The sequence below is a fragment of the Struthio camelus genome, chromosome 1 (genome assembly GCF_040807025.1).
Source record: "Struthio camelus isolate bStrCam1 chromosome 1, bStrCam1.hap1, whole genome shotgun sequence".
NCBI classification, from domain to species: domain Eukaryota; kingdom Metazoa; phylum Chordata; class Aves; order Struthioniformes; family Struthionidae; genus Struthio; species Struthio camelus.
Genome location: NC_090942.1, coordinates 140,552,296 through 140,579,939, shown reverse-complemented (window position 1 = coordinate 140,579,939; position 27,644 = coordinate 140,552,296). Strand labels below are relative to the sequence as shown.

The window sequence follows — 27,644 nt, the reverse complement described above, 5'->3', positions numbered from 1 at the left end:
GTTCCCGTCCCTGTGGAAAGGAAGACAGAAGAACAAGCTGGCCAAAGGCTTAGGGTTAAGATGCTAAATTCAGTATGTTAGCCTAAAAACAATTTTCAGCATTCCAGGCCATCCCTGGGGACAACAGACGGCTAGCAGTGGTGACTACGTCAACGATCCCAGCTTAATCTGCTGAGGACTGCTTGTCAACATGCTCAAAACTGAATGGGATGACCCACTGCCAGTGACCCTACTAGAAGATCTGTTTGCTTTTCCTGCTTTTGCCACAGACTTCCTGCGTGATCCTAGACAAGTCACTTATGCCTCAGCTTTCCCTTCTGTCAAAAAAAGCAAAATTACTCTTTCAAACGCAAGCAAATGTTCCAGGACTGACCTTATGTTCACAAAGGTCTATGAGAAAGCCGAGTGCACGGTACGAATCAGATGCAAATAGTCAAGGCCGGTAAAAGCCTTCCCTATTTTATTTTGTGTTAGATACTTTATTACTGTGACTACTCAGGCGGTAACGCTGCACCAAGCCTGCTGTGGTAAGAGCCGGTCTTTACATCCCCTCAGGCGGTTCATATGCCTGAGGAACAACCCGCAAGCCGAAGGACTACCTGGAAGGAAAGACTGGAAGAAATTAGCACGAGCAGATCAAGGGAAAAATTTAGCCGCGGGGCAGCCGCTTTGGCAGCCTACAGACAACGCCCCACCCCAAAGGCAACACCTGCAAAGCTTGAAGGACCACGGTCACTTCCACCCAGCGCCTGAACGCAAAAAGGCCTCAGGCAGAGCGGGACGGCTAACGCGCCTCGGGGGGCAGGGCAGGGCGGAGGGCAGGGAGGTGCAGGGCCGCAAGGCGGGCCGCGCTGCGCACCGCCGCCGCGGCCCCTCAGGGCCCGGCCTGGCCTCGCCCCGCCCGCGGCCGCCGCCCGCCCTCGGCCCTCGTCCCGCGGCGGCGGGAAGCGCAAGGCGGTGGCGGTGGCAGGCGGGCGGGCGGACCGGCCCGCCCCTCCCCGCCAGGTTTATTTAGCGCCGTCCCGCCGCTGCCTGGATGTTGGCGGAGCCTCGCGGCAGCCGGGAGGGGGGGGGATGGGACAGCGAGCCGCCACCTCGCCTCGCCGCGGCGGGGCCATGGTGCGGGCGCCTTGGGGCGCCCTGCTCGCCGCGCTGCTCGCCGCCGGGCTGGCCGCCGCGGGCAGGTGAGCGGGGCGGCGCGGCGGGCAGGGCAGGGTAGGGCCGAGCCGGCCGGCCGCCCCCTCGGTCCGTTTCGACGCGGTGGGGCGTTGCCGGGAGGCTCCCTTGGGTCTGCGAGCCCGGTTGGGGGGGGGGGGGGGGGCTGTGTCGCTGCCCCTTTCTGGGGGCGCTGAAGCCCCGTCCCCGCGGGCAGCCATGTCGGTGACCGGCGCCTCTTGTCGCCGGGGGCTGCGTGTCCTGCCTCTCCACATAGGTTCCGTTTTGCTGCCCGGTGTGGCAGTATCCTGGTTTCTATCGAGCTGAAGGCACCTGGTAAACTCTTTTAAGGCTTTGCAGCTGATGGGCGCGCTGCCGAGTTAAGCTTTCCTTCAAGGCGCAAGACCAAAATTGTGTCGTTGCAATGGAAAAGGTGGTTTTTTTTTTTTTTTTTTTTAAGCGCGCTGAAGATGCAGGTGATGAGAACGGTCTTACCGAGTGCTGAAAGGTATGAGCGGCTCCACTGTTTGATCTACTTGTGCAAATAGGTGCTTCAAAATCAGCATGTCCTGACAGTTGTTATATTCAGTGGGGACAGGTAAACTCCAGGAGCAGGATAGCTTTTTTTGAGAATATTTTTTGAGCTGAATAAAGCTATTTACTCTCTGAGATCAAGCCATTCCAGCGTTCTGGCATCTGCGTTCTGCGGGATTGAATAAGGGGCTGCAGAAACTATTGTACTAAAATAGCAGCTAGCGAAAGGAGACTCCAGAGATGAAGTTTTCAAGATGTTGCATGTTTCCCTTGTGTAGCGTCAGGTTGGGGAACGGGTTTGGTTATTATCAGCAAGTGGAAGCGTGCTGCGCCAACACATTCAAGGCGCTCAAGCGGTCGGCTTTTTGGGAGCTGCGTAAGCCCTGGAATTTATAAACACCAGACCTGCTTTTACAGAAAACACATTTTTTTTTTCCTCTTAGAGCAGAGCACCCTTTCAGAAGATTATATTCCTGTTATGTCTTGAGATGCTTTGTATTTCAGACGCTTTGGAAGGTGCGTAACTGCGAAATAAGAGCAATATTTTCTTCCAGAAGAAAGTGTAGCCTGGAGTTAGCTGAGCCAAAGAGGGACATACTAGGTGAAAAATGAAGTTCCTTCGCACTAAGTCAGGAAGCCTGCAGTAAACGTTGATTGCTCTACAACCTGTCTTGTCCAATAGATACTGCATGATGGTGGGGGGAGGGGAGCTTCTTTCTTTTCTGCCAGGGTTATCGTTCTGCCTTTTCCTTTGGGAGGAAGGGGAAAGAAGAGTTTTTAAACATCCTTATGGAAGGCTTAAATGAAAGGGGATTCCAGTTTAAGATGGCAAAGAAATCATATTGGATCTGAAGAAGGAAAAAGAAGTAGTAAAAATTGGTTTGGAAGAACTGAATTAATCCTGATTATTTTAGTCTCCAGGAAGTGTAGCTTTCATATCTGGACTTTTAAGTTTTCTGTTTTGAGCACTTGCTTGAACAAATCTGGTGGGCACTTGAAGCTATAGAGGAACTTAGGCTGACCCAGACTACACTTCACTTGATGCGTTGGAAGGTGCTCACAGTGAAGCAGGACTGTCATCACGTTGTGTACCTGAAACTGGCTAAAGGAGTGTCTGAGATAGTTGTTAGAAGTTAATAGATAGACATTTTCTTGATTTACTTAACAGTGCATGGCGGGTGAACCTTTCTTCTTGAGGAAGGTCACTCTTCAGGTAAATTAAAAATAATAATTCTATGCCTTCATTTGGCAAAGTGTTCAAATGTGTCTCTGCATGGCATAAGCTCATAATAGACTTTTTAGAAGTGTGTTACAACTTGCCAAGTGATTAAAATGCCATATTTTTTGCCCTTTTCTCTATATTGATTGATCAGAATTTTAGGTGGGTTGCAAGTTATTTGACATCTGTTGTTTGCAAGCAGCAATGTCCAGAAGCTTTTTTGGAGGAAAACAAATAAAGAAAAGGATAATATCTTGTCTTGGCGGTCAGCTGGAAGTTGCTAATAGTGTAAGAGACTGTTATTTCCCCCAGCAGCAGGCAGCTATTGTGTGTGCAGGAGGTAACCAAAAGTATCCTGTAGGGATCTTACAAAAATGGTATACTGAATCTATTCAGCAGCTGTGTTTTGAAGCAGAAAGCTGGGTGAGAACTTACTAAATTTTTCTGTGGAGAGGAAAAAAGACGTGACTTATATGATCTGAAGACAAATTACTGTATATTTTATCTCAGATGTTAACTGGCTTTTATTATCTAACTACATGGTTAAATCAGCCTTGAAAATTTGTTCAGTTTTCCTCCACAGCTGTTACTGTCACATAATCCAATTCAGAGGGGCCATTATACCATTTGTGATCACTGATCATAAGAATGTGGTGGGTACCTTTTTTCACTGCTAGCGTTTCTGCTTCTGTTTATTTTGGTTGTTACTGGTAAAATGGCTGTTAATCAGGATTATAGTGCCGCCCACTTGTTGTGTATGGAATTTTGACTGCTCATACTTACATTTTTTTTAATAGCTTAGACTTGGCCGATGTCATAAACTAGCTTAGAAGAAACTGATGCAACAAAACTCTTTTCTTACTGTGTACAATGGAAGCAATAGAAATACATTAAGGGAGGACAGACTCTGGATAAGTAAGTAACAATATTCAGGTGCACTTTATTTCTCCCTGTCCCTTTCACCAGTTACTGCAGAGGTAATGTTTTCTGTTGTGGTTGTTTCTATATTTATTCTATTAGGGATATCCGTCCTACCATCTCAATCATCTTAGCTCAGCTAAAAGATGCATCTAGCCACTTGCTAAATGGACCATGTGAACTTCCTGAACATGTCTTATTGCAGATACATAGATTTTTCCTTTTTCCTTTTTCCCCCCCCCCCCCCACCAAATTCAGTGAATCACTTTGTAAGAATTCAAAAGTACCATGTAGTTGTTTGAGGTTTTTGTGCCCTGGTTTACCTTGTCTACTGCTCAGGTCTCTGTTTATATAGTGTTAGATATCTACCTGATCCTGGCCAGTATCTGAATGCTTTGCTCTGAATTTATCTGACTTCTTTTGAGATAGAAATTAAGTTTTTAATGGTATTCCAGACAGGAATAACTTTTTTCAGCAACAGAATTAGAGCACAGGACAATCTCCTTCAGGCCTATGTTTCTATCATTCCAAGCAGCATCAGAGCTTTCTCATTTTGTGAAAGAGACCACATAGCTTAAAATTAGCTAGGAGTTCCACTGATTCTTGAATGCTCTTCAAGACTGTCATCCCTCTCACAGGTTATGTTCTTACTCTTATGTCCTCCTCAAAGTACTGTTGGCCAGTTTATATCCGTTTGTTCTTGTGCTATTGTCCTTTCTCTTAAATGCTCTTTTTTTGCTCTGGTTTTGAGCTGCCTAACATTTAATCAGAAGGAATCGGATTCCCTCTCAGCTTTTGACTTGTTCAGCTGAAGCAAAGTTCTTCTCATCAAAGTTCTGCTCTCTAAAATAGGCTTTCCATTCTTCATATATCACCATATATATCGTATAATTCATATTTTTTCAACATGAATGTCAAGAACTGTATACAGCATGACCTGTTACAGCAGGAGTAAAACTGCCCTATCACTACTGGAATGTTGATTGAAATATCTGAGGATCCCACTTTTTTTATTGCCATGCTAGTGCTCATAATCATCTTGTGATAGCTAATACAGGCAGGTTTGTCTTTGTCACCTCAACTGATGAGAGCCTGGTTTCTTCTTGTTGTTCTTATCATTCATCCCTAATGTACTTTGTACTGATATCCTGCTGATACCAGCAATGCCTCAGTCGCATAAAATTGGTTGCTTCTCAGCTGCTTTGGCACCTTGTACAGCTCAGTCTGTGACCTTTTGTTACCTTCTGCTCCAATGCAAGAAGTTTTTGACCGCCAGTCAGAGGACAGAGTGCTCCACTAGAAAAGTGGAGACTGGTCCTGCCGCTCACTCAGTCACGGTGACTTTGGGCAAGTCCATCCTCTTGTCTTTAGTCTTCAGTCATGTTTAGGCTGCAAGTTCTTCAAGGTAAGGCATTTTTTCTGACATTGCTGTGCTAATCACTACCCACTCAATCTTATTTAGGACTCTAGGTACTCACTGTGAAATAGTACATGAATTATACCATGTAGGAAGAGATCAGAAAGTCGTACGCCTCCAGTCTACATTGCTTCTCCCCATAATGTCCAGGAAGCTCAATGTGACGTACTTCCTGAAAGGAGGATCTGCCTGCCTGAAAGGATTTCCTCTCTCTGTTTCCTTCTCTTGTATAAAATGCTGAACTCCTGACAACAGTAGATGAGCTGATGGCTGGCTCTTATGATATTAAAATTGTCATCTTCGTGGGAGGGAGAGGCAGACCTGGCCAGACTGGTTTTGTTCCCAAATTTTGGGAGCCGGGTGGGCTCGCAGTGATCCAGCTCATCTTTTTTGTGCCTAAAGTCTGCTTTAACTCAGTAGCCGTTGCAAAGTTCAGAACAAATCGAAGACCTTGTCCAGGGCAGTGTCTCTGAAGTTCATCTATGTTCATTTTATTTGCAATATTATGGAGCATTTCCCGGCTTTAAGTGAAGTTTATACTGAAATCCTGTTGAGCTATTGTAAACCTTGTAAAGACATTTTCATATATTTCATTTTGAAGGCAATTAGTAAATAAAAGGTTACTGAGTAAGCTTCTCTTCTGGTAGAAATGAGCACCTTGTAGAAACTAATGAGATCTGTTTCTTCTAAGCTTTAGGCACGCTGACTTTCCAGGATGTCGGTAGTACCATCCAGATGAATTCAGAGGGGCTTTCTGGGTTGTAAGCAGTATGCTGATTTTTAACTGGCATGCTTGCAAGTGATACAAACCAGCATTTGTGCTGATGTTAGTCTGAACTGACACAGGGATGAACAAAATGAAAAGGGTCGCTTTCATTGTCTATGACTGCAGAGGCAGTTAGGGTGCTGATTTCTAACCCATACGGGAGTCTTGACTGTTCCAATGCATGTTTTCTCCTGTCTGAAGGTGGGGCTATATATAGTCCTGCAAACTGCATCACTGGGTGGATGCTAAAGGCTGGGTGACCTCTGAACAGCTTAATCCAGCACCGAAGTCTTTCTACATGCTGGATGTCCAGAAAACAGTCTCTTCAGGAGTCTCCATAAAATACCATTTTTTGGGGCAGAAACAAAGCTTTGGACTCTGAAGAGAGTACATTTCAAATTATGCTGTGGAAAAAGCAATAGGGATAAAGCATTTAGGATATAGAAGAGAATTTCATAAAGGAGATGAGCATGTGGTATGGATGAGTAAAGTAACAGCAGAAGGAGAAGGAGATCAGACTCACAGGACCCACTGCAGTGTAAGAGTAGTCTTCTAGAGACTTGTACAGCTGTGGATTTCTACAGGGTTTGTAACTTTGGCAACTAGCGCTAAAGGCCTGCCAACATTTGCAGCTGTTGATCTGCTGTATAATTCTGAACTACCCAGACTTACTGGCAGATTGTGTTATGGTCAGCGAGTCCCGTGCAACCAGAATATGCAGGACTATCTGCACTTGCCCTTCCTATGTAGTCAGTTTGCACATGGCTGTGAGCATGCACGTCACTGTTGCTTTTATTGGGCTGATAGATGGTCACAAAGCTGCCTTTCAATGAAAACGGTATTTCACTATCTAGAGCAACAGAGCTGGTAGGTATGGCATCATATAGCCAATCCTGATTCTTTATCTGATGCAAACTGAAGTAGCCCCACTGACTTCACTGATATTGGAAATGACTCATTCTAGCAGGGGACCTGGCTCTGTTTGACTGTTTCTCATTAGAAAGGATTTATGTTGCACAGTTAATTCATTGCAGGCTAAAGGTTCACATCTCCCCTATTTCTTCCACCCGAATGCAACTTTGCTTTCCCATCAAGGGACACCGCTGAATGCTCCAAGGGCTGGTGAAATTAAAAGCCTGACAGTGGATAAAACGTGAGGGATATGTACAAAGGAATATATGGAGCAGTGGATGAAAGTGTGTTTGCCTGCTTGGAGCTAGTGTTTATCCTTCCTTATGCAGCTCAAGAGCTCGTGGGCAGCTGGTGGCTGTGAGCCAGCCTGGGGTGTGTCGCTATGGTTCTAGGTTGGATTGCTGTTATGGCTGGAGAAAGAACAACAAGGGCCACTGTGAAGGTAACATTAACACTTTATGTTTGTCTCCTCTCCATGGCCGTGTACTCTGTACTTGGTACTAATAAAGTGGTTTCATATGAGTCTGCCAAAAGTTGTGGAAAGAAACCTTGTGAGGCAGTGAAATCTCTAACTCAGAGTGAAGGCACCATGTTTGAGAGACCATCTCCTTAAAAACAGTTTTGGATAAATAATGCCAAACAATAAAATACAGATTCATAAATTCTTAAGTCCGAAAGGGAACATCTGTTCTAACTTCGTGCAGATCCCTGGCCAAGAGATTAGAAATGGTCCATGCCTATCCTGTTACAGCTCTCAAACAAATAAGTGCCAACAATGCAGTGTCTTCTAATGCTATGTGCAAAGCCCTGAAGTTTTTTTATGGGTTGATATTCTTTGTCTTTGGAAGTACACAGCCTCTGAGAACTGGTAGGTTTCAACATTCTAAAAATATAAATAACAAACAAATGATAATTGTACCTGACTTGAACTTGGATAGCCAGCCAGTGTTCTGATCTGTGGATTGTTGGCTTAATGAGTAATCACTGATTCTTAAGAGACTTCTAATTCATTAAGGTTCTGCAGGCTCCAAGGAGAAGGTAACGTGGACTAGCTCTCTAGCTGTATTTAGACAAAGTACAAAAGTCCTAAAATACGAGCTTTAGGACTTTTTTTCTCAGATGTTGCACCTGTTGTCCCAGTGAGTTTGGCATTGCATATCTAGTGAATATGAATAGAGGCCTGGTGTTATTAACAGCTGAAAATCAGCCGACTGATGTCTAAAAATGAAAGATGTTAAAAAGCTTCTGCTCTCTGTATGTATAACATGTCAGTTAAAACAGAAAAATGTGATGAATACCTTTATTAATAAAATTGTACATTGTTTAATATTGCACTAGTTTTTGTGCCAATGAATACATGGAGGCGCAAGTGGTAAATATAACCTAGATATAACTTAGATGAGCCAGTGGAGTAAGCTGTCTTATTTTAAAGCAGTAGGCTGCTTTCTTACTAGACTCCAGTTTGGTAAACTTTAAAATTCTTCTTTGGCAGATTTCTTTAAATAAACTATAATGTAATTTTGCATTGCAAATCCAGATGCAGTGGTGTTCTCTGCTTTAGAATTAATACTCTGTTGATCTCGCTCTGTGCCACTTTGCGTTCAGGAACAAGGGCAGTATTTAACTATGCCTTAATTTGTAGACCTATTGGATTAATACTTCTGAATCAGTCTTTAAATGTAGGGAAGATACTTGAATACTTGAATACGGCTGTATGAATTCTAACACAGTATATAGCAAGTAACACCGAGTCTCCTGTTTCCTATACTTCAGGTAATTTAGTTACATGAGGTACCTGGAGATGGATCGCACTACATACTCTTTCACTTTTTTGGAGCTAGTGCTGGTGTAAATGCATACTTACTTTACTTTCGCTGGAAAACCTTTGTGTTGATTATCAAATTGACTTCAAAAGATTTTTCATCTGAATTATTAAAAGTAGTCTTAAGCCTTAGTAAAGGCAGCATTTAATTTCTGATTAATGATCCAGATGGTTGAGAACTAGAAAACTTCTGCTCTTCAGTGCATCCAGGCTAAACACAGCCCCTTCAAGTTATTGTAAACCTGATACAGATATATATATTGGGACATGTGGTAACGACTGTTGTCTCATCATTTGACAGACGTGCTCTGGATTGTCCAGCATGGGATGGGCATGTTCCTCTGCTGTAAGTGGGAAGAGGTAACAGTGGAAAACTGCTGATGGGTAATACACTGTCCATGGATGCAGGAGAATGCTGTTGCCTCTTCCCAGCTCCAGGGGCAGGTCATGCTGTTGGCTAGCTGCTCCTCACATACAGCTTCCCCAAAATAGGAAAAGATAAAAGTGTATGGTACTGTAAATGTTGATTTGTTGGCACTACAAAGTACCGTGAGGGGGGGAGCTAAAAGGAGCCCTTCTCCAGGTATTCACACGCCTGGAAAAGCACACACTCATGTAATCAGTGCTAGTGTCACTCTTCTCCAGGAAGAAATAAACCACTGATTAGTAGCTCCTGTGCCCAAAGTAGAGAGAGAGAGGGGTACGGAGGATGCTGAACTTATGCAACAAGCTTTTAGTTAACAAAGTAGGGCAAATTTCTCCCTAAATAGTTTCTAACTTGTTTTCTTTCTCTCTCCTTTCTCTGTCTGGTTCCTCCAGCTATCTGTAGACATGGCTGCAAGTATGGCGAGTGCATGGGACCAAACAAGTGCAAATGCTTTCCTGGATTTACAGGGAAAACCTGTAATCAAGGTTGGTGCACATGGTGATACCACTCCAGAAGACAGACTGTTGGTGTTCTGCCCCCTAACCTTGTGTGAAGGATTCTGATCTCTTCTATAGAAAGAAGAAAATCTTGCTTTCCTATTTTTAAAGAGCTTAGAGTTTAAGGCACTTGTCTAGCATGCTGAAGATACAAGCTCTGCGGAATCACAGAATGGTTGAGGTTGGAAGGGACCTCTAGAAATCATCTAGTCCAACCCCCCTGCTCAACAAGGGTCCTCTAGAGCATATTTCCCAGGATCGCCTCCAGGCGGGTTTTGAACATCTCCAAGGAAGGAGACTCCACGACCTCTCTGGGCAACCTGTTCCAGTGCTCTGTCACCCTCACAGGAAAGAAGTTTTTCCTCATGTTCAGGCGGAACTTCCTGTGGTTCAGTTTCTGCCCATTGCCTCTTGTCCTGTCACTGGGCACCACGGAGAAGAGTCTGGCCCCATCCTCTTGACATTCCCCCTTCAGAGACTTGTAGACATTGATGAGATCGCCTCTCAGTCTTCTCTTCTCCAGGCTGAACAGGCCCCGTTCTCGCAGCCTTTCCTCATATGAGAGAGGCTCCAGTCCCCTCCTCATCTTTGCAGCCCTCCGCTGGACTCTCTCCAGGAGTGCCATGTCTCTCCTGTACTGGGGAGCCCAGAACTGGACACAGTACTCCAGGGGAGGCCTCCCCAGGGCTGAGGAGAGGGGCAGGATCACCTCCCTCGACCTGCTGGCAACACTCTGCCTAATGCACCCCAGGATCCCCTTGGCCTCCTTGGCCACCAGGGAACACTGCTGGCTCATGGTTGACTTGTTGTCCACCAGCACTCCCAGGTCCTTCTCAGCAGAGCTGCTTTCCAGCAGGTCAACCCCCAGCCTGTCCTGGTGCTTGGGGTTATTCTTCCCTAGGTGCAGGACCCTGCACTTGCCTCGACTTCCTTCAGTGTGCAGAAGTTTCAACCTACATCATGTATCTCCTGCAGACTGGTGACAGTCTCATTCGTAGGCAGAGGATAAAGGCACAGAGAGATTATATAGGAAATTCCTTGAAAAGCTGTCATTTGAATCCAGAACCCATTTTAGTTCAATAACTACCGTCTTTCTTCTCAGAAAGGATTTCTAGACATGTAATTTCTCAAGTTGCCTGGGCCAATGTCATTTGTTTGCATATACTGAATAGTATTTTTTGAGAATACAGAACTGGGAGTCTTCAGAACTGCATATTCGGTAACTGAGTGCACCACTTTAGCTTCATAAACTTAGTTAGCCATAGAAATTTTTCAGCTAAGACACATCAGTGACAACTCAGTTTTTTTCTCATCCAACGTATGAGACTTCTGTGTTGGATCAGATGAAAGGAGCAGGTTACTGTGCATGGAGAGAGGCCAAAATACTGCAGTGCGGATGAGTGAGCTGCAGGCACCATGGGGGAAGAATGAAATCAGGGCCACATGAATGTGTAAGTCTTCTGTTGCTGCCTTCCTTAGCAGCTGCAGTCTTTGCTTGAAAATGTTGACGTAACATCCTAAAAACATATTTTTTCAGAATTTTCTTAAGATAATCCCATTTATTATGTAATACCCTTCAAACAACATGCTATGAAGTTATCCTTTTAAATATTTTGGAAAACTCCTCCCATTTTTCTTTCACACTTTTGATGTTGCTTACAAGGAAACTCCTCAGTACCCCTAGAGAGGAAAGTGAAACAGCAGCCTTGGTTATACCTAATAAATATGTAGGTACCGCTTCTGGCTTCAGCCTCTGAAGTTTAACCTCTGTAATGACTTATCAGCTTAAGTTACCTGAAAGTAGCAGATAAGGGCCTAATTTGCGGGACTTTCCTGTGCAGTTACTCCAGCTGTGTGGGATATGTCCTCTGTGCAAAGCAGATCAACTCTGTGTACATACAGATTCAAAGTCTGAGGCTATATGGAAGCACTGGGTAGACCTTCATTCATGACTAAGGCACAACTCAAGGTCAGTAACTATAAAGCTTCCCAAAATTATCAGATAAGCTGATATGATGCTGACCAGCCTCAGATGCATCAGCGTCACTGTGCATGTAGTGTGTAGCACTAGTACACAGATCCGTGACTGGAATTCTCTTTGGACAGAGATAAAGCTGCTTTTTCTGAGATCCTTAAGTCTACCTCTTTACCGGTAAATGAAGCATATCTGAGAACACTTTTGGGCACTAACTGCCTGATATGGAGCAGCCAGCATCTATGCTATTAGCTACTAAACTCGGCCCCCAAAATAGGGCGCTACATGCAAAGTGCCTGTTAGCTCTTCGGCTTGTTCTAACTTTTGAAGCATGGCCAGGAATTGTTTGGGAAACTGGTGGCTGGCATGGGCCAGAAATGTCCCGGGGCCATTGCAGCAGCACAGTGAGCATATAGGTGCTCACGTGTCAGCACCAAGGAATGCTCAGAGCCACTGTTTAATTTACAGGCAGATGTAGCCTTGGTCTGTTCGTACAGCAAAATGCTCTGCTGAGCAAGCTCAACCTGAGCTAACTGAAGTAACAGAGATGAGGGAGCTGTATTAGTCTGCTACTCAGTCTGACCTAATTAGCCGTATCTCTGTAAGTTCTTTTAGAGCTGCGTGCGCTATCTCTGCACTACTGTGCATTGTGCGAGATAGGCAGAGCTAGGCACTTTTGAAAAATCTATGGCCAAAGTAGAATAACTTTTTTCCCCTCCAGTTTCTTTCAGATATGAGAATCCTGGTTATTCAGTGGAACCACAGTAGCATAAGAAGTGCAGTGTGACTGCAAGCTGATAGGTTGTGTTTTTTCAAACAGACCCTATCTATAAGTAACAGAATGCAACTGTTTTTTCTTTTTTTTTCTTCCTTCTTCTCACCTGAACTGTAACAGATACTTCTGCACACATAGAACCATGAAGTTTACATGCTGAATGGCCTGTTTTTTCTCTGGCAGGCAGGCTGCATAGACGTGAGAAGAAATGCTTCTCATTAGAACTGGAACTGTGTAAGCTCAGTGCTTGGAGAGTTGTATATTTATTGAAATTATATCACTGGTCATGTGTGCCATTGAACATGTGGAATGGGCTGTGTACACTGGTGTATTTTGTTAATGAGTTCTGTCTGTTTACTAATAAGGTTTCAAATATGAGAGGTAGAGGTGTCAGTTCACGGAAGTCACAAGCACAGGTATTGTTGCTTTATGATATGACCGATACCATTGTCAGCAGTGGTGCCTACACCTCACAAATTGAACTTCCTTTTAGGATTTTAGGATTCTGTTTTTCTCCCTGTGCAAGGTAGTTATTGGGAATTTGAAACTGATACAGCTTCTTCCAAAGCCTTTTAAATCTTGGATTTTGAGAAGGAGTTGAGATGCTTGGTAAAGTCCTTTTATCCCTGAAGTCACGTGATTCTTATACACTGTTTTTCATCTCTGCTAGATGATCCTTGCCTTCATAACATTGGTGCCATGGTGTATCCTAGAAAAAGACTCTTTGATTCACTTTATCTCAGGCTGGTTTGTTCTTCTTACTCGTATATGCTTTAGCAGTTCTAGTACAGAGGTCAGCTGGAGGACCAAATCTCCAACTGGAAGCAGAGAAATTCAGAAAAATAACTCCCAGAAAATACTATAACTGCATTTCTCTCCCCATCACTCTTCCTCTTCCCAACAAATTAGCAGAGATAGCCAGAGTTTGCATTAGTTTTTCAGGTGCAACAGACTATGTACGTTAGTTTTTGTAGTTTTTCTCAGCCAGATGGTGTGCAAAACTCTCATGTTGCTACCTGGCTGGCTCATTTTCCATCCAAGCAGTATTACTGTGGGGAATATAAGGCAGTAGGCAGACAATATTGTCAACCTATCTGTATGAAAAAAAGATGTGTGTATGTGTGTAACGTGTGTGTGCGTATGTATAAACCCAGTACTTATTTCAATGACTTTTACAGATCTGAATGAATGTGGACTGAAACCACGTCCCTGTGAACACAGATGTATGAATACCCATGGCAGCTACAAATGCTATTGTCTCAATGGGTACATGCTTATGCCAGATGGCAAATGTGCAGGTAAGTAACAAAGCTGATAGGACAGACGCACCAAAATCATCTAATTACATTTAATCACAGCAGAGTTTCTTCCCTAGCCTATTTAGGGTATGCCTCAGTTCTCAGGTACTGTCAGTACCTGGGAGGGACTTTTCATTTGACGGTATATACGGACAAAGTAAAATAGAGCATAGTTGTATTTTTAGTGTTCAGAGAAAGTTTTGTCCTATGGAAATAAAAACCTTTGGTGTTGGTTCAGATGAAGGGCAACTTGTATAACCTTGGTGCACGGTCCTTCCCGTTCATCTGTTTGAGTAAGGGTGAACGAATCTTTGCAAACAAAGCACTGGAATACCCTGTGTTTTACTGTGCTGAAATTCATCCCATTACTCCTTGCTGTATCTTTCTGTGATTCCTGATTGCTGCTCTGAGTGCTGATATCCTTCCCACAGTTGCCATCCCCTTCTTACACACAATTGTCTACTCAGCTGAGGCTTATCTAAACTGTATTTCTACCAGTTTTCCTTGTCTTTAAGCCAGCATGTGATGGAAAGCATTCTGTTCTCGTAGCCAACCCAGTTTTTCAGACCTGAGGAAGCTTCTTATCTTTCAGTGACAGTTTTGTTTGGAAAAAAAATTTTTTTCACTTGAGCTATTTCATACAGACTTTGGCTTTGAATTTTCACAAAACCCTAGGCAATGCTGTGACTGTCCTTTCTGGAGTCTGCTGGACTGGAGCAGGTACATCAGTTGGGCAAGAGAGCTAGTTGGTCGCAGCAGTGGAACAATCTGCTTGAGGTCTGTCCTAAACCTATTAACCCTGGTGTGCATCTTGTGCAGGGCAATTTCTTGTGGATTTAACAGAGAACAATAAACTCCAAAAGGGTTCTGTCTCCAACCTTGGAAACATCTATTTACCAGACAGCGTGTCCATCTGGTGATTTTGCTTTCAATCAAGGGATGCTCAGAGAAATGCTCAGCCTTAGCAAAAGCTTACAGACTGCAGGATCCGCAGTTCCAGCCAGAGCTGCTGGTCTGTCTCTTGCAGCTGGAGGCTGTAACTGTGGCAAACAGTGCCTAGGGCTGCAGGTCTCAGAGGCTTCCCCTTCCCTGCAGCAGAGCTCAGAGGCTGTAGCTCTGCGTTACTCTGCGTGACAGGACTTTCCAGAAGGCAGCAGCTGTGGGGCCTCTGAGATCTCTGAGAAATAGGTATTCCTTTGTGGACAGCTTGTGTGTCTGCTGACATCATGGAGCTGTTTTCAGTAAGGCCACTATCTTATGGACAGCTGAAGTTGGCAGAAGCCACAATTAAGGTCAAAAGAAACCATCCTATCTGACTTCCCTTTCATCCTAGCAACCTGTTTCTATTTTGTCCCATCCTTCCCTCGCTCCCTCTGCTCTGAGCATGGCCGCTTTCTGCAGCCACACAGTAAAGCCAAGCCAGAAAGCTAGATCCAGACTGTAATTAACAGTTTTTGATTGCTTAGTTTTCAGGTAGTCTTAGTTCAGGATTGGTTTTCTAATTCAGGAAATGGCACAGTCAAGCCAAGTGGTTGTTCCTGCACTGTGTCTTTCTTGTGCCAGCCCAAAAAGCAAGGGACGGTGTGAATTTTTCAGCAGCAGTAGTGGCCAGTTTTGAGTATATAAGAGAAAATAGCCTGAGCAGCTGTGAGCATTGAAGCCTGTGTTTGACTTTAGTGTACTGAAACAATGTTGCACAAATTAAATATTGGTAGAACCCTGAAAAAACAAGTTTCAGGAAAAACAAGGTTTCCAGTAAAACGGAGGCTCTCATTCGTCACAGCTCTAGTTAAGGAGACACAACCTTTGTTTATACAGCTTGCGCTTCATTAACTCTACCTGTCTAACACCTTCCAGTTCTGAAGTACTTTGATTTTCTTAAGCAGAAACTATGATTATGAAATGAAATATAAATTATTTACTCAAGTAGAAATTATTGTGGCTTAAGTCTCCTAAGTTATCATCGAGCAACATGGGAGTCTAAGTCTGTACTCAGATGAGATGCTGGTTTACTTAACTAACTGTAAAATTCTCGTTATTTTATTCAAACAAACTTGTTAAGCACAGTTGCTCCTTTTGCCTCAAATTCTCTAATGTAACTCTCCTTAATAAGATGAAGTCCATCTATTTTAAGCAGTTAATACAACTGTAGCTATAAATGCACCTGCACAAACATCATCTTGTCTATACACCACGTTATTACAAGCAATTCTGAAAACAGAGGTACTTCTGCCAATAGGTATGCTACATTGTAAAATAAAATTCATATCTTAAGCAGCAAGCTGGTTTTCGAGGTCTTGCAGTTTGTTTCTGTATCAAATAAATCGACAATTGCTTTGGGTTTTTCACTTGCAAAGAACCTATATAAAGTTCTGTTTCCCTGAACGCAGCTGTAGTGAAGTGGCAGAAAATAATTTCTTTGCCTAACCTCAGGTAAGCACTTCCAGACTCTTCTCCTCTCCCTAGCATCAGTAGCATGATGTCTTCTGGATGTCGTCAGGGTTTTAGTTATGTGTTTCTACATACTTAGAATGCTTCTCTGGCTTTTCTAGCCTCACAGTTCTTTCAGATGAGATCTAGACCCCCATATTTCTATTTAGAGGCTAGTCAAAGTCATCTCCAATAATTCACACTCCTAACCAATATATGGTAAACAAAATCTGTGTTCTGGCTGGTGACTTTAGTTATATGTATCTGCTCCATAAAGGAGCTTAATCACTTATTTCAGAATAAAGGGTGATTTGTAGGTCCATCAGGCTAAGTAACTTTTAAAATCAAATTCTATGCTAGAAATCTAGCATGTTCAATGTTAAACAATAAAAAATCTCTCTACTGAATAAGCTTTCTGTTTGGCAAAGCTGCAGCCTATAACGATGGAAAATGTCACAAGCCCATCTCTTCTACTTTGAGCACTTCTGTCCCTTTGAATCTAAAAGATAATAGTAAGAAATCGCAGAACTGGGAGCAGAAAAAAAAGGAATAAAGGCAGATAAGAAAGAACAAAGTGAAAGGGTGGGGAGGGAAGTTTAAGCTCTATGTCATGGACTGCTGAATTGTATTGTTCATATATGTGTTAATGTATGAATAGCTTGGTTAATGAATATTGAGAATGATGAAAGGAATTTTTGTTTTTCTGATTAATTTTCTGTATTCATCCAGATCTAATTTAGTAATAAAGCTTGTGTAATTCCAGCCTAGACTTTTATTTTTCTTTTTTAAATACTGTTTTCAGGCTCTAGGACATGTACCATAGTAAATTGCCAATATGGATGTGAAGAGGTCCAAGAGGAGGTACGGTGTCTTTGTCCATCAGGTGGCCTTCAGCTGGGACCGAATGGAAGAACATGCATTGGTATGGTTAGAGAGCTTACTCCCTGCTGCTTTTCTGTAGGATACCAAAAAAACTTTTGAGTATATGGAAAAGGGTAATAAGTGATTACCATCCTCACTGGCAGGAATAAAGCCTCTTGTTGCTTGCAGTGTGATGTGAAGTTTGCATGCTTTTTTTTAATAACCTGTTCTCATAACATTGACCATTTAACTGTTTTTGGCTGGTCTCATCCCCAATAAATAACTAAGTGTTTTGATGTAATTTGGAGTCATTAACAGATTCAGTTTCTCTGAGGCTGTTAGGTACAATGCTTTGCCTGCAGGAGGCTGTCCTACTGAAATTATGTTGTTGTAGGACTTTGGGGTTGTGCTTGGTTGGATTTTTCTTGTATTGTGATGAACCAAAACACTGACTTCTGGATTTTAATATAGCAGCCTCGATATCACTTTGCCTAGAGATTTCTTGTGAGAAAAGAAACATTACTCGATAACACTAGATGCTGTTCTGTGACACTGGTTTTACCTTACCACGTTACAGTACTACAGCATTGTAATGCAATGCTAAACTAGTACCTGTTTTAGTATTGAAATTAACTTCTTTCAAAACCCAGTAGATGTGAAACAAACCCTCCAAAGTAGGGACCATTTGAAGAAGCAGAGAACACGTGGTGGTGCAAAGTCACTACTGTGTCATAAAGTGGCATGGGAGGAGCAGATGCCAGATATCACTGGCGCTATTTTAAATTTGACATCCCAACAAAGCAAACATCCAGAACATCTTTCCCTTTCATCTATTTCACTGGGCAGAGCGCTCACAGCTTAGAAACTTTCTTGCTGTCTCCTGACTTAGCCTAGCACAGGAAAGTGCAGAGATGCAGTGGAAAGAGCTGTTGCTGTTCCCTGCTGCCCTTTGTTACAGGTTTCTGGGACTTTTGCTTAAACTACCCTGTCATGTTTCCTCTTTCAGGAAGTCGTGAGTCGAATTTGCCTAGTTCCTCGCTTCCCAGTTCTGTGACCTTAGGGCAGATCATTTTTCCCAGGGTTCCCGCTGTCAGTTGCCCTAACTTTTACCATGCCAGGTCTCAAGATCTTCGATAAAGTTAGTTCGCGTTCTGTTGCTTCATTCACATTGCTGCATGCAAAGGTGTCCCAAAGTGTGACAGTTATGGGGCTTTTTTTGTTAAACAAGTGCTTTTAGAATTTGTGATAGCAAAGACCAAAGCATCCCTGTGCAAATCCCAACTAGTTCTTGCTTTCTCAGTTTACCTTCCCATGGATCTGACCAGCATCTGTTCTCCTGCTCTAGATATTGATGAATGTTCCACTGGCAAAGCTGTTTGCTCTTACAACCGCAGATGCGTCAACACGTTTGGAAGCTATTATTGCAAGTGTCAGCTTGGTTACGAACTGAAATATGTCAGTGGCCATTACAACTGTGTAGGTAAGATTTAGCCCATAAATTTTCCTTCTTTAATTAACTTCTTTTTTCATTCTCATACCATGCATCTTTCATGCCTTAAGTGTTTTGACCAAGTCTAGGGGTACTAGCTCAGGAAATGGATAAAAGTTGTCACTAAGCGTATTCTTTATGACACTTGGAAATTTTCTCTGGGTAGTCTCTGTGGCCTGATGAAAGATCTAATCATTAGTATTTGCAAATTACACTGCCTTATTGTACCAGGTCATCTCTAGGCACTTCTTTCAAAAAAACATACAATGGTTAACACCATGTAAAAAAAGATGCAACAGACAGTTGACTGTAAGGAAGTGCAAGTTTTGGTATGAGTTTATGTGAAGAACAATTTTTTGTCCTTACTTCCAATCTGATGGACAAGCAGTCCTACAGTCTTTTTTCTTTTGTATGTAGTCAGTCAGCCATGTGAATCAAGTTGCTACGTTACTGTAAAAACAGTTGTTTGGATGGACAGTACTGAACCTCAAAAAAAGAAAAAAAGCTGTATGAAAATAATAGATTTTAATTACTTTTCAGGTTTCTCTTGCATGTCTAAGATTCTCCCAAGCAAAAATAAATATAGGCAATAAGTTATCTTAACGTGTCCAGATGGTAAAACAAACGTCAAAACACCCTTACTCCTGTTTCAACCCATTAGCTAAATGGTGGAAGAGGAGCAAGTATAAGTTAATCCAGCAGACAGAAAAGTATTGTTCAAGCAGTCCACTAGCTGAGGGCCTGAAAGGGTTGGATACAAGTGCATACAAAAGAGAATTAATAAGAGAATTAATTTTTTTTTGTTTTATTTGTTTGAAGTGAGGAGTCAAGGTGGGGGGAGCTTTTAAGGCAGGATTTGGAGGCTGAAGTTTGAGTTTCCTGTTTTATGTAAACTTGGGAATTTAAAAAAGAAAAAAATATATATACTCTGATACCAAATGTGTGCATGAGGGGAAAAATGGAAGTGTCTCAGTAGTCAAGATTTTGTCTGCAAACCTGAATCTCACTCTCAGACATGCCATTTCGTTGAGGGAGTCTTCCTTCTACCTGTCTCCTAGCTGACCTACATGATGCAGAAGATTTGTAAGTTTCTGAAAATGAAGCAATTTGGATAAAACACAAATAGTGCAAACATTTGTGCAACAACTTGGCTCCCTCATGTGGGAGAAATCGGAAAAATCTTTGTGATGTAGCAAATCAAATGGAAAAGGAGATTAAGATCAGTTACTTTTGATGTCTGTACATTTGATTGCCAATATTTTCTACTGAATTTTTCCTAATAATGCTTTTTTTAATCATTCTAGGCATCATATGTATGCCTAGAATGTTAGAAGTAGAAGATCTCAAGATCTTGGCCTGCCCAGTATTACTTTCAATAAAATTTTGTCTAGAGTGAGTGAAAGTGAGGGGCAGATATGGTGACTAAGTAATTTTTTCATTGATATCACTCCTACTCTCTTGGTGCCTTTTGCATTTTGTTAATAGAACAGTGTATACAACCTATAACCTGAATCCTGTTCTCATTCGCAAGATCAGTAAAATACATTTTGTCTTTACTAGGACGCTCTACATTTTTCATGGATGCGTATGCAGTTGTGCAACTGCAGCTGGACATTAAGCAATCTCTCCTTGTGTGAATTCTTCTGCCTCAGATGGTCTCTGGTCTAACACTAGTGCTTACAATTCCTGGAAACAGATAACGGGCACAGACAGGCTGTCATGAAGCTTGGGTTTCAATGAGGTTTTCACTAAAGCATTTATATCTTTCTGTAGATGTAAACGAATGTGTGGCAAATACACACAAGTGTAACGTCCATGCAGAGTGCCTCAATACACAGGGATCCTTCAAATGCAAATGTAAACAGGGCTACCGAGGAAGTGGATTTGATTGTTCTGGTGAGTACCACTGGATGCCAGGAACAGTATTATATTGCTTTTGTCCAATAACTAATGGATAGATATAAGAAGTTTTCTAGAACAGTGCTGAACAGTGCTGCTATACCAACCAAGGCAAACCTCTCCCTGAAGTAATGTATTGCACAAGTCATAGTTAGTACAAGTATTATTAGCTCAAATTCATTCTGCCTATGAGCCCCAGGTGTTAGGAACCACAAGTAGAACAGAGAAGAGAATTTGGCCTCAAGAAACGGAGAAATAGCTTTAAAAAGTCTACTGTATATGTCCCTCGAACTTCAAGGCTAGCCTCTTGGAGGGCTGTTTGTTCCCTTCCAGAGGAATTTCGAGCAAACTCAGTAAACTCAAAACAGTTTCAAGCAAACTTAAAGGGAGGGAGGGAAGGGAGGAAGGTGCCATGACTTCTATGCTAAACTATTTTTACTTATAATTTTGATTTTGTTTGAATCTATTTACTGGCATATTATATTAAAGACTTCCTATAAAGATGTTCTTGCCAGTTTCTAACTGAAAATGGCCCTCCAGAAAGGAAGATGGGAAAGGCTGCTCTTGTCTTTATATCTTAAATTAATCTTTTTATTAAATATCTTTATTAAATCCGGGCGAGATTTATCCTACAAGTTCATTGGAGATGTTTTCCTCAGGAGAACATCCAAGTAAGTATTTCTCAAATTTTCTGAATAAAAGATGTTGTGAAAATATTTTAAAAGCTCTTATCTTTAGCAAATCAAGTCCAGTATGTAATCCTTTTCCTTGTGTCTTATTCAAGTAATTCTTTTAATCTTTGTGATCAAATATGCAATTATTATTGTTCTTCATGGTCTCAAACCTGTAACTATCTGTATTATTCGTGTTTCTATTTCCATTGTAATAGTAGTTGAAACTTCCAATATTGCATCAATATTGACACTTCCTGTATATGAAACAGCATTATATCTGTATGATAATTTATCAACCATTATTCTCTCTGCATTTAATATTAAATATATCCAGCCAGTATAGGCACATTCCAACTCTAAAGGCATTTGTAGCCTTTGGATCTCAGGTTTGACTTGTTCTACATCTTGTGTTTGTATATTACAAGAATGTACTTAGCATCTAAAGCTCGTGTAGGGTATGTTGTTATTATCCCTAGCCATCATCTCCAACTGACATATTTTCCATCAGGTAAAATTCGGGCCAGCTTAAATCGCATGCTTCCATCGGGGTCCTTGCCAGGGTCAAACAAAAACATTATTTCAATCAGATAGATTCAGATAGATCAGATAGAATCATTTTTTAGATTAAGAGCTTCACAGTGCTATGCTAACACTGTGCATATATATGCTGTTGTGCTATCTTATACTGATAAAACTCATAGAAAAATGTATTAGTCTTCCAGGCTTAAAAGTTTTATGTGTTTATTCTTCTACTCCGAGTATGGTGGGGTTTGTTGCAATTTCTCTTGTGTGTTGCCATGCATTGACTGCTGCATTGAGATAACAACTTTAAATGTTGCATAATTTCTCTCTGAGTTATGCAAATGTAGCTTATCAAGTATGGTCTAAAACTTAGGATAATCTAGTGAAACACAAAGAGAGAGACCCAGTGGAGAGTTTCAATATATTTTTATTATTTGAAATTCGTTTTAGTACCTGTCACAGTATAATTTGGGCATGTTACCATATTTTAAACACAAAACCAAAAGAACTCGATACATAAGCAGGGCTAAAACTTTATTTTGGAAAAAACAAAAAAACAAAAAAAAACTCAGAGATTTATCCCAAGTTAAACTTCTGTTAAGTTTGTTTCCAATAAAAAATACTGACTTTTAATCAGAGGAACTAAACACATAAAAACCTGTCTCGTACTGATTAGTTTGATTTGGAAACAAATTGCCTCATCAGAGCTATCGAGAAGATGTCTTATGGTCAGATGCACTGTTCAGTTGCTTTACACATCCCTTGTGATATATCACTGCAGTATATTACAATGGAAGAGATGCAGCGTGGCTTGAGGCCTGGAGGAATATCAAAGCAAACCAACATGACATATACTTCATATGGTTCTATTAAAATGAAGTGTACCGTTACTGAAACGTTAACCAAAAACATCTCTGAGTAAAAAGGTCTGGGTTTGGGGAGTTTTTTTCTTTTTAATGAGGAGCTGAACATTTCAAAGGAAAATCTTTTTGACCAAGTCTACATAAAAAATATTCTTTCCTCAAGCAGAAACAGTTCAGCAGAAATACTTCCTTAAATATGATCAAAGGAAATATTTTGGCGTGTGGAGATGCTATGGCATGTTCTTCAATGTCTAGCCCTATACAAAAATCAATGTTGGAGATAGGAATGCCAACAAGAAGATGGAGATCTTCTGTTAAGTTGTTTTTTTCTCTCTGTACACTTCCTGATGTCATATTTCTAATGATTGAAGTCCATTAGCTGTTTAAAAGAGGAATAAGCTGTGCATTTTTAAAAATTGTAGAAGACTAAATGGACTAAATGCAAGCAAGGATAAAAGAAATAATGCACAGTAATGAGAGAAAGCAGAGCCATAGGCATAAAGGAAAAAAGCAAGCATCTAACTGGAAAGGTGAGTATAGCAATAGAGGGGAAGAAAAAATACAAAGTCAATGATAGGTAAAACCTGAAAAGCCGTGGTGCTAAAAAGAGACTGGTTTCTCTGGTGGCAATTCCCACGCATACTCCTCCTTTCTTTGGGGAAGGGGAGGAGGTTCTTTTAACACAGACTATTTCAATGGTTGGTTCATACTACCTCCCTAGAAAAAGTTGGATCAGTATAACTGATGGGGGCAGGACATGAGCTTTGCTGTCAGATAAAATGTTTGTTCAAATATTGACAAAAATACCTATTAGATGTCCCACTTTACACTGAAATGCTAAGTGTTCTCCATGTCATAAAGCAATTGTGGAAAAACTTTGGCTTTATTGAAGTCAGAGGAAGTTTTTGCTGTTGGCTTTAACAGGATGAGGATGCCATCCTGTGAATTTGGGAATTTGAGACTGTGGTTGGACAACGTTTCTTTTGGTGGCAATGGATGCAACTCCTGCAGTCCGTTCCCACTCCCAACAGTTGTAGCTGGGGCCGTGTGGCATCTAGAAGAAAGGCTTCTCAAATACACCCTTAGTACTGCATGTAATTATTCACATGGGATGGGGAGAGGTATTCGTTAGCATCTTGATAGCAATTGTCTCAAGAATATTGCAAACTGGTTACTGTGGAAGCAGAATTAGCTTTTCATAACAAATGAAAAAATTTCTAATATATAGTTTAATTTTCAGAGTACTATTACTAAAGGAACTAAGCACATTGTTTATAATGAGACTTCTGAGGCTAAATTTCCTCATACTGCCAAATAACTTAACAAGAGAAGTAACGTAAAATCCAGGTTTGTCCAGAAGGTGGAGGAAGTTGTTTATTTAATTTGTATATCAATATACTGACTTAGCAGAAAGCTGCTAAAATATCAGGCTGCAAACAGTGCTGTTGGTATGAATATGAGCTGGGGGGGGGGGTGGTTCAGGCACCCTTTTGCCATTCAGCTCTCAGATATGCGTGACGTAACAGAGCGTATTTCTGAACTGCCTCTAACACACGTTTCGTTTGAGAAGCTATAGAGGTTGACCTTTCAAATGCTTCCTAAAAGGGTCCTAGCTATTTCCATATCTGGCCTCTATCTTGCTACGATCTGTTGCTTTTCTCAGATTCATGCGTTTCATGATTTCCTATTGTGCATTGAAAAAACACATTTCCTTCACGACATGCTTTTATGTGCATTCCAGCCTTTATTTAAGAATAAAGTCCCACAGGCTTCCATGAGCAATTAGGATGTCATGGAGGAAAAATGAACCTCTTCTTAATTCACTTTTTTTGTAGGAAGGTGCAAAGTAATATGAAAAAGTGGTACTAACTTAAAATCTTCAGGCGTCACTCTGAAGAATATTATGGTAAGAGCTCAGCAATGGTCCTTTCTTTTTATTGCCCATCTGGAGACGTAGCTTATCTTTTGTTATGATTTGCTGAATATTTACATGGCAATACAAAGTCATGGCAATTCTCTTTGTCCCTCTTATAGTACTTAGTTTCCTTTTTGCTCATAGATTAACCCCTAAAACCCGTATGTAGTTTTGCTGTCCTGTTAACTTGCCAATTCTGAGAAAAGTTGGTGTTGACATCATAAAATTTCAAAGCTTAAAAAGCCATTCTGGTCATATCACTGGTAATATTTTTATGTTTCAGTTCAATATGGATACCTGGTACTGCTGTTGTCCTTTAATGAGTAACACTTAGGTTTTTGTCATCCCACCTCTCCTACTGTAAATACTGCTGCTTGTTTTAGTCTTATATTAAGCACAGTCCATTGTGAGGGACTTGCCCTGATTTCTTTAAGCATCCTTCCCCAAATAAGATGGTAAGAATTTTAGAAATACAACAAAGAATGTATATATATTGTTAGATGATATTCCATAATGCTTAAAAGAGAATAATAGCCTTTCTCTAGAATCTACGATACATTAAACTAATCAGACTTGCTGAATCTCTTATGGCTCTCTGAATTGGCATCCTTCATTGTGAATTCTATAACTTTTTAGAATAACTTCTCAAACTGTGTCCTGCTGATTTCGTCTTTGCTCAGATCTACAGACTCTACATAACCACAGTAAATGCTTGTCTACAGAATCATATGTATCCTTCTTTCCCTCTCTAACTTATAGGCAGAAGCTACGAATGTATTTTGTAATCCAGTCTCCTAGGCTTGTCTCTTATCAGATTTCTAAATAAACGTGCTAGGTGTCAAGGTGGTAGCAATGCTAGGTGTCAAGGTGGAAGCAATGCTGTGCCTGTTAGAGTGCAGAGTAAGCTGTCTCCTATTGCAATCCTCTTAAGTTCAGAGCCTCAGCCAGTGCCAGCTGTGGTCATATGGCACATGGGAGGAAAGCAGAGTACTAGCTGTCCCTCTTCTGTGTCGTCCCCAGAGTATTGCCCTTCACACCATACAGCACAGAGACAAGAGGTTGGCATCTGTTCTCTATACATTTTTTCCAGCTCAACTTTCACAACTCAGTGATTAGACATCCTATACCAAGCCATTTCTGTGGTCTGGTAATCCTGCAGTGAAACTGGATGACAGGAAAGATTTTCTTTTACTCTTCAGCCACCGTTTGCCATTGTTTTTCCACCTCATGCTTTAGTTCTTCCTGAATCAAATAATTGAAATATCTTGAAAAGCTGGGACATTGTCATACGAGGGTTGTAAATACAAACTGTGTGAGAACAGGAGGCCTTAATCTACATGTTTCCAGATGGAAGGTGCATAAAGGGCTGTGATGAAATGGACTACATTTAATTTTTTAAAATTGTTTACACAATCATACGGATGGATAAATGCATGAATGTTTGTGAGCAACACCTGTATGGTCAGGGGGGGAAAGAACTGAAAAAATCACTGTCTCAGCCATAGCATCCCAGACTGTCAGAGAAGTCGAGCTGTTCATTCACACAGGTCCACAGGAAGTGGGTTCTACAGAACAGACTGTTTAAGGTCATCTGTCCTATAGAGTAGACAATTCCTACTGCAATTTATGGATAAAAGCCTTAAATTCACACCGCAGGCTAGTCTAAAACTGCATTCAGATTAGAAGGATACTGGTGATATTCTTTAAAATCTACCTGGTGCCTCGTCCCGCTTTGTCCATGACATAAAGCGTGAACGTTCAGATTTTCATATTACAGGAGCAAACTAAAGTCTGCAGGCACGTGCAGACTGTACACATTCATCCACACGTTTTTATCACTTCTGTCAGCTGATTTTCTACACTGCTTGGTTCTGCACATATGAGGAGATTGGTTTTCTGACACCGGAAAGGTTATTATGTTGAGCTGTAAGAATTTTTCATTTCAGTAGGAAGACTTCAAAGCAGAAACTAAGAGCAGATGTTCCGGTTTGCTAGGCAGTCTTGACTTGAAAACCTCCATAGCTTCTTTATTAAAAGCCTGATGTTTCATGTTACTGATTGTCAAGAAGAAATTTGTTTGGAATGAAATTTTCGTATTATTTTTTATTGCTGCATTCTGAATTTAGGCTCAGAGAACCACAGCAGCTAAATCATACAGTACATCACTCATAACATTATCCTCCAGGGGAAAGGCTTGCTTACTGGATTATTAGTAAAGAGTTTACTTGCAGGCATGTGGCAAGCTAAGCACAATTTTTATCCAAAGGAAAAGAAAAACAAAATCCTCAATTTCGATCTATTTTTATTTTTTTATTGGCATCCATTTACTTTATACCTGAAACTGGAGCCTCAAAAAATCTGAATGCCCCAGGAGGCACACCAAGAGAGCTTGGTTTTGCCCCTGGGATACTAAATAGAAAATGTAGTTGCATTTGCCTTAACTAAAATGTGACAAATTCACGCTAATACAATTACATTATCTAAGAGTGAATAAAATTTAGGGAACTTTCCCCTCTTTTTTCTGGATTACATGTCACTTTTATTAACTCATATTAACTGATTTTTTTTTTCTTCTGCTCCTCTTTATTTATATGAAAAGAAACATACCATATTGACTTGTCTGTCGTAGCAGTCATGAAATCCTGAGTTGATTTCAAAGCCTCATTGTCTTCTGCCTGGACTTTAAACCGCAAGGACACTGTCTTCCTCGGTAGCTCTAATGCTATGGCAGATAGAGACTTCATTAACTCTAGCAGAAACTTTGTGGTGGAAGTGAATTATCTTGTAAACCAGAACTGGTCACGCTTGAGGTCTTTCCTAAAATTTGCATAGTTGTCACACAAACGCTACCAGACTTAGTTTTGGGACAGTAGTATTGCTCAGTTTTTGGTCAGATATAAGAAGCAGCAGCTGCAATACTTCCATGGTTTCTCCTTTCAGTTTGCTTTGTACTATGCACCCATCTTGAATGAGCTGATCAAAAGTAGGCCCAGGTTTAACCCTCAGTTACGACTTGGCCATAAGCAGAAACGGCCAGCGTTCTTTGCCAGATAATAAAAAGTACATCTGAAAGGGACTAAAAGATATCAGCTGGTCTATTCTTTTTCTCTGAAGCATATCTAATCCAGCATATTCATGACAGATGTTACTCTTAACAGTTTTTAAAAACTTACAGTGATGTATTTCAGAGTCTTAAGTGGCTCGCTCCTGTGTTTTACTCTCCGATAATGGCAAAGTTTTTCATAATATCTAACAGAAATCTCTCCTGATGTCATG

General features: G+C 41.3%; 1 protein-coding gene across 7 annotated transcripts in view; it reads left to right on the top strand.

Moving 5' to 3' along the window:
- The first annotated feature begins 1,043 nt into the window (after positions 1 to 1,043).
- The window catches only part of EGFL6 (EGF like domain multiple 6), a 57,904-nt gene continuing 31,303 nt past the window's right edge, over positions 1,044 to 27,644 (top strand). For 2 of the 7 annotated variants that reach the window (XR_011136384.1, XM_068919865.1), the window contains exons 1-7: positions 1,045 to 1,184; positions 7,251 to 7,363; positions 9,563 to 9,655; positions 13,596 to 13,715; positions 16,948 to 17,067; positions 18,352 to 18,486; positions 20,269 to 20,391. Coding sequence is in view for 6 of the 7 variants with exons in the window: in XM_068919865.1 (XP_068775966.1) it covers positions 1,075 to 1,184; positions 7,251 to 7,363; positions 9,563 to 9,655; positions 13,596 to 13,715; positions 16,948 to 17,067; positions 18,352 to 18,486; positions 20,269 to 20,391 (814 nt within the window). In the remaining variant the exon portion in view is untranslated. Of the gene's footprint in view, positions 1,185 to 1,402; positions 1,664 to 7,250; positions 7,364 to 8,564; positions 9,090 to 9,562; positions 9,656 to 11,097; positions 11,119 to 13,595; positions 13,716 to 16,947; positions 17,068 to 18,351; positions 18,487 to 20,268; positions 20,392 to 27,644 lie in introns of those variants that run through there. The other 5 variants (XM_068919844.1, XM_068919857.1, XM_068919881.1 and 2 more) reach the window with 5 other exon arrangements.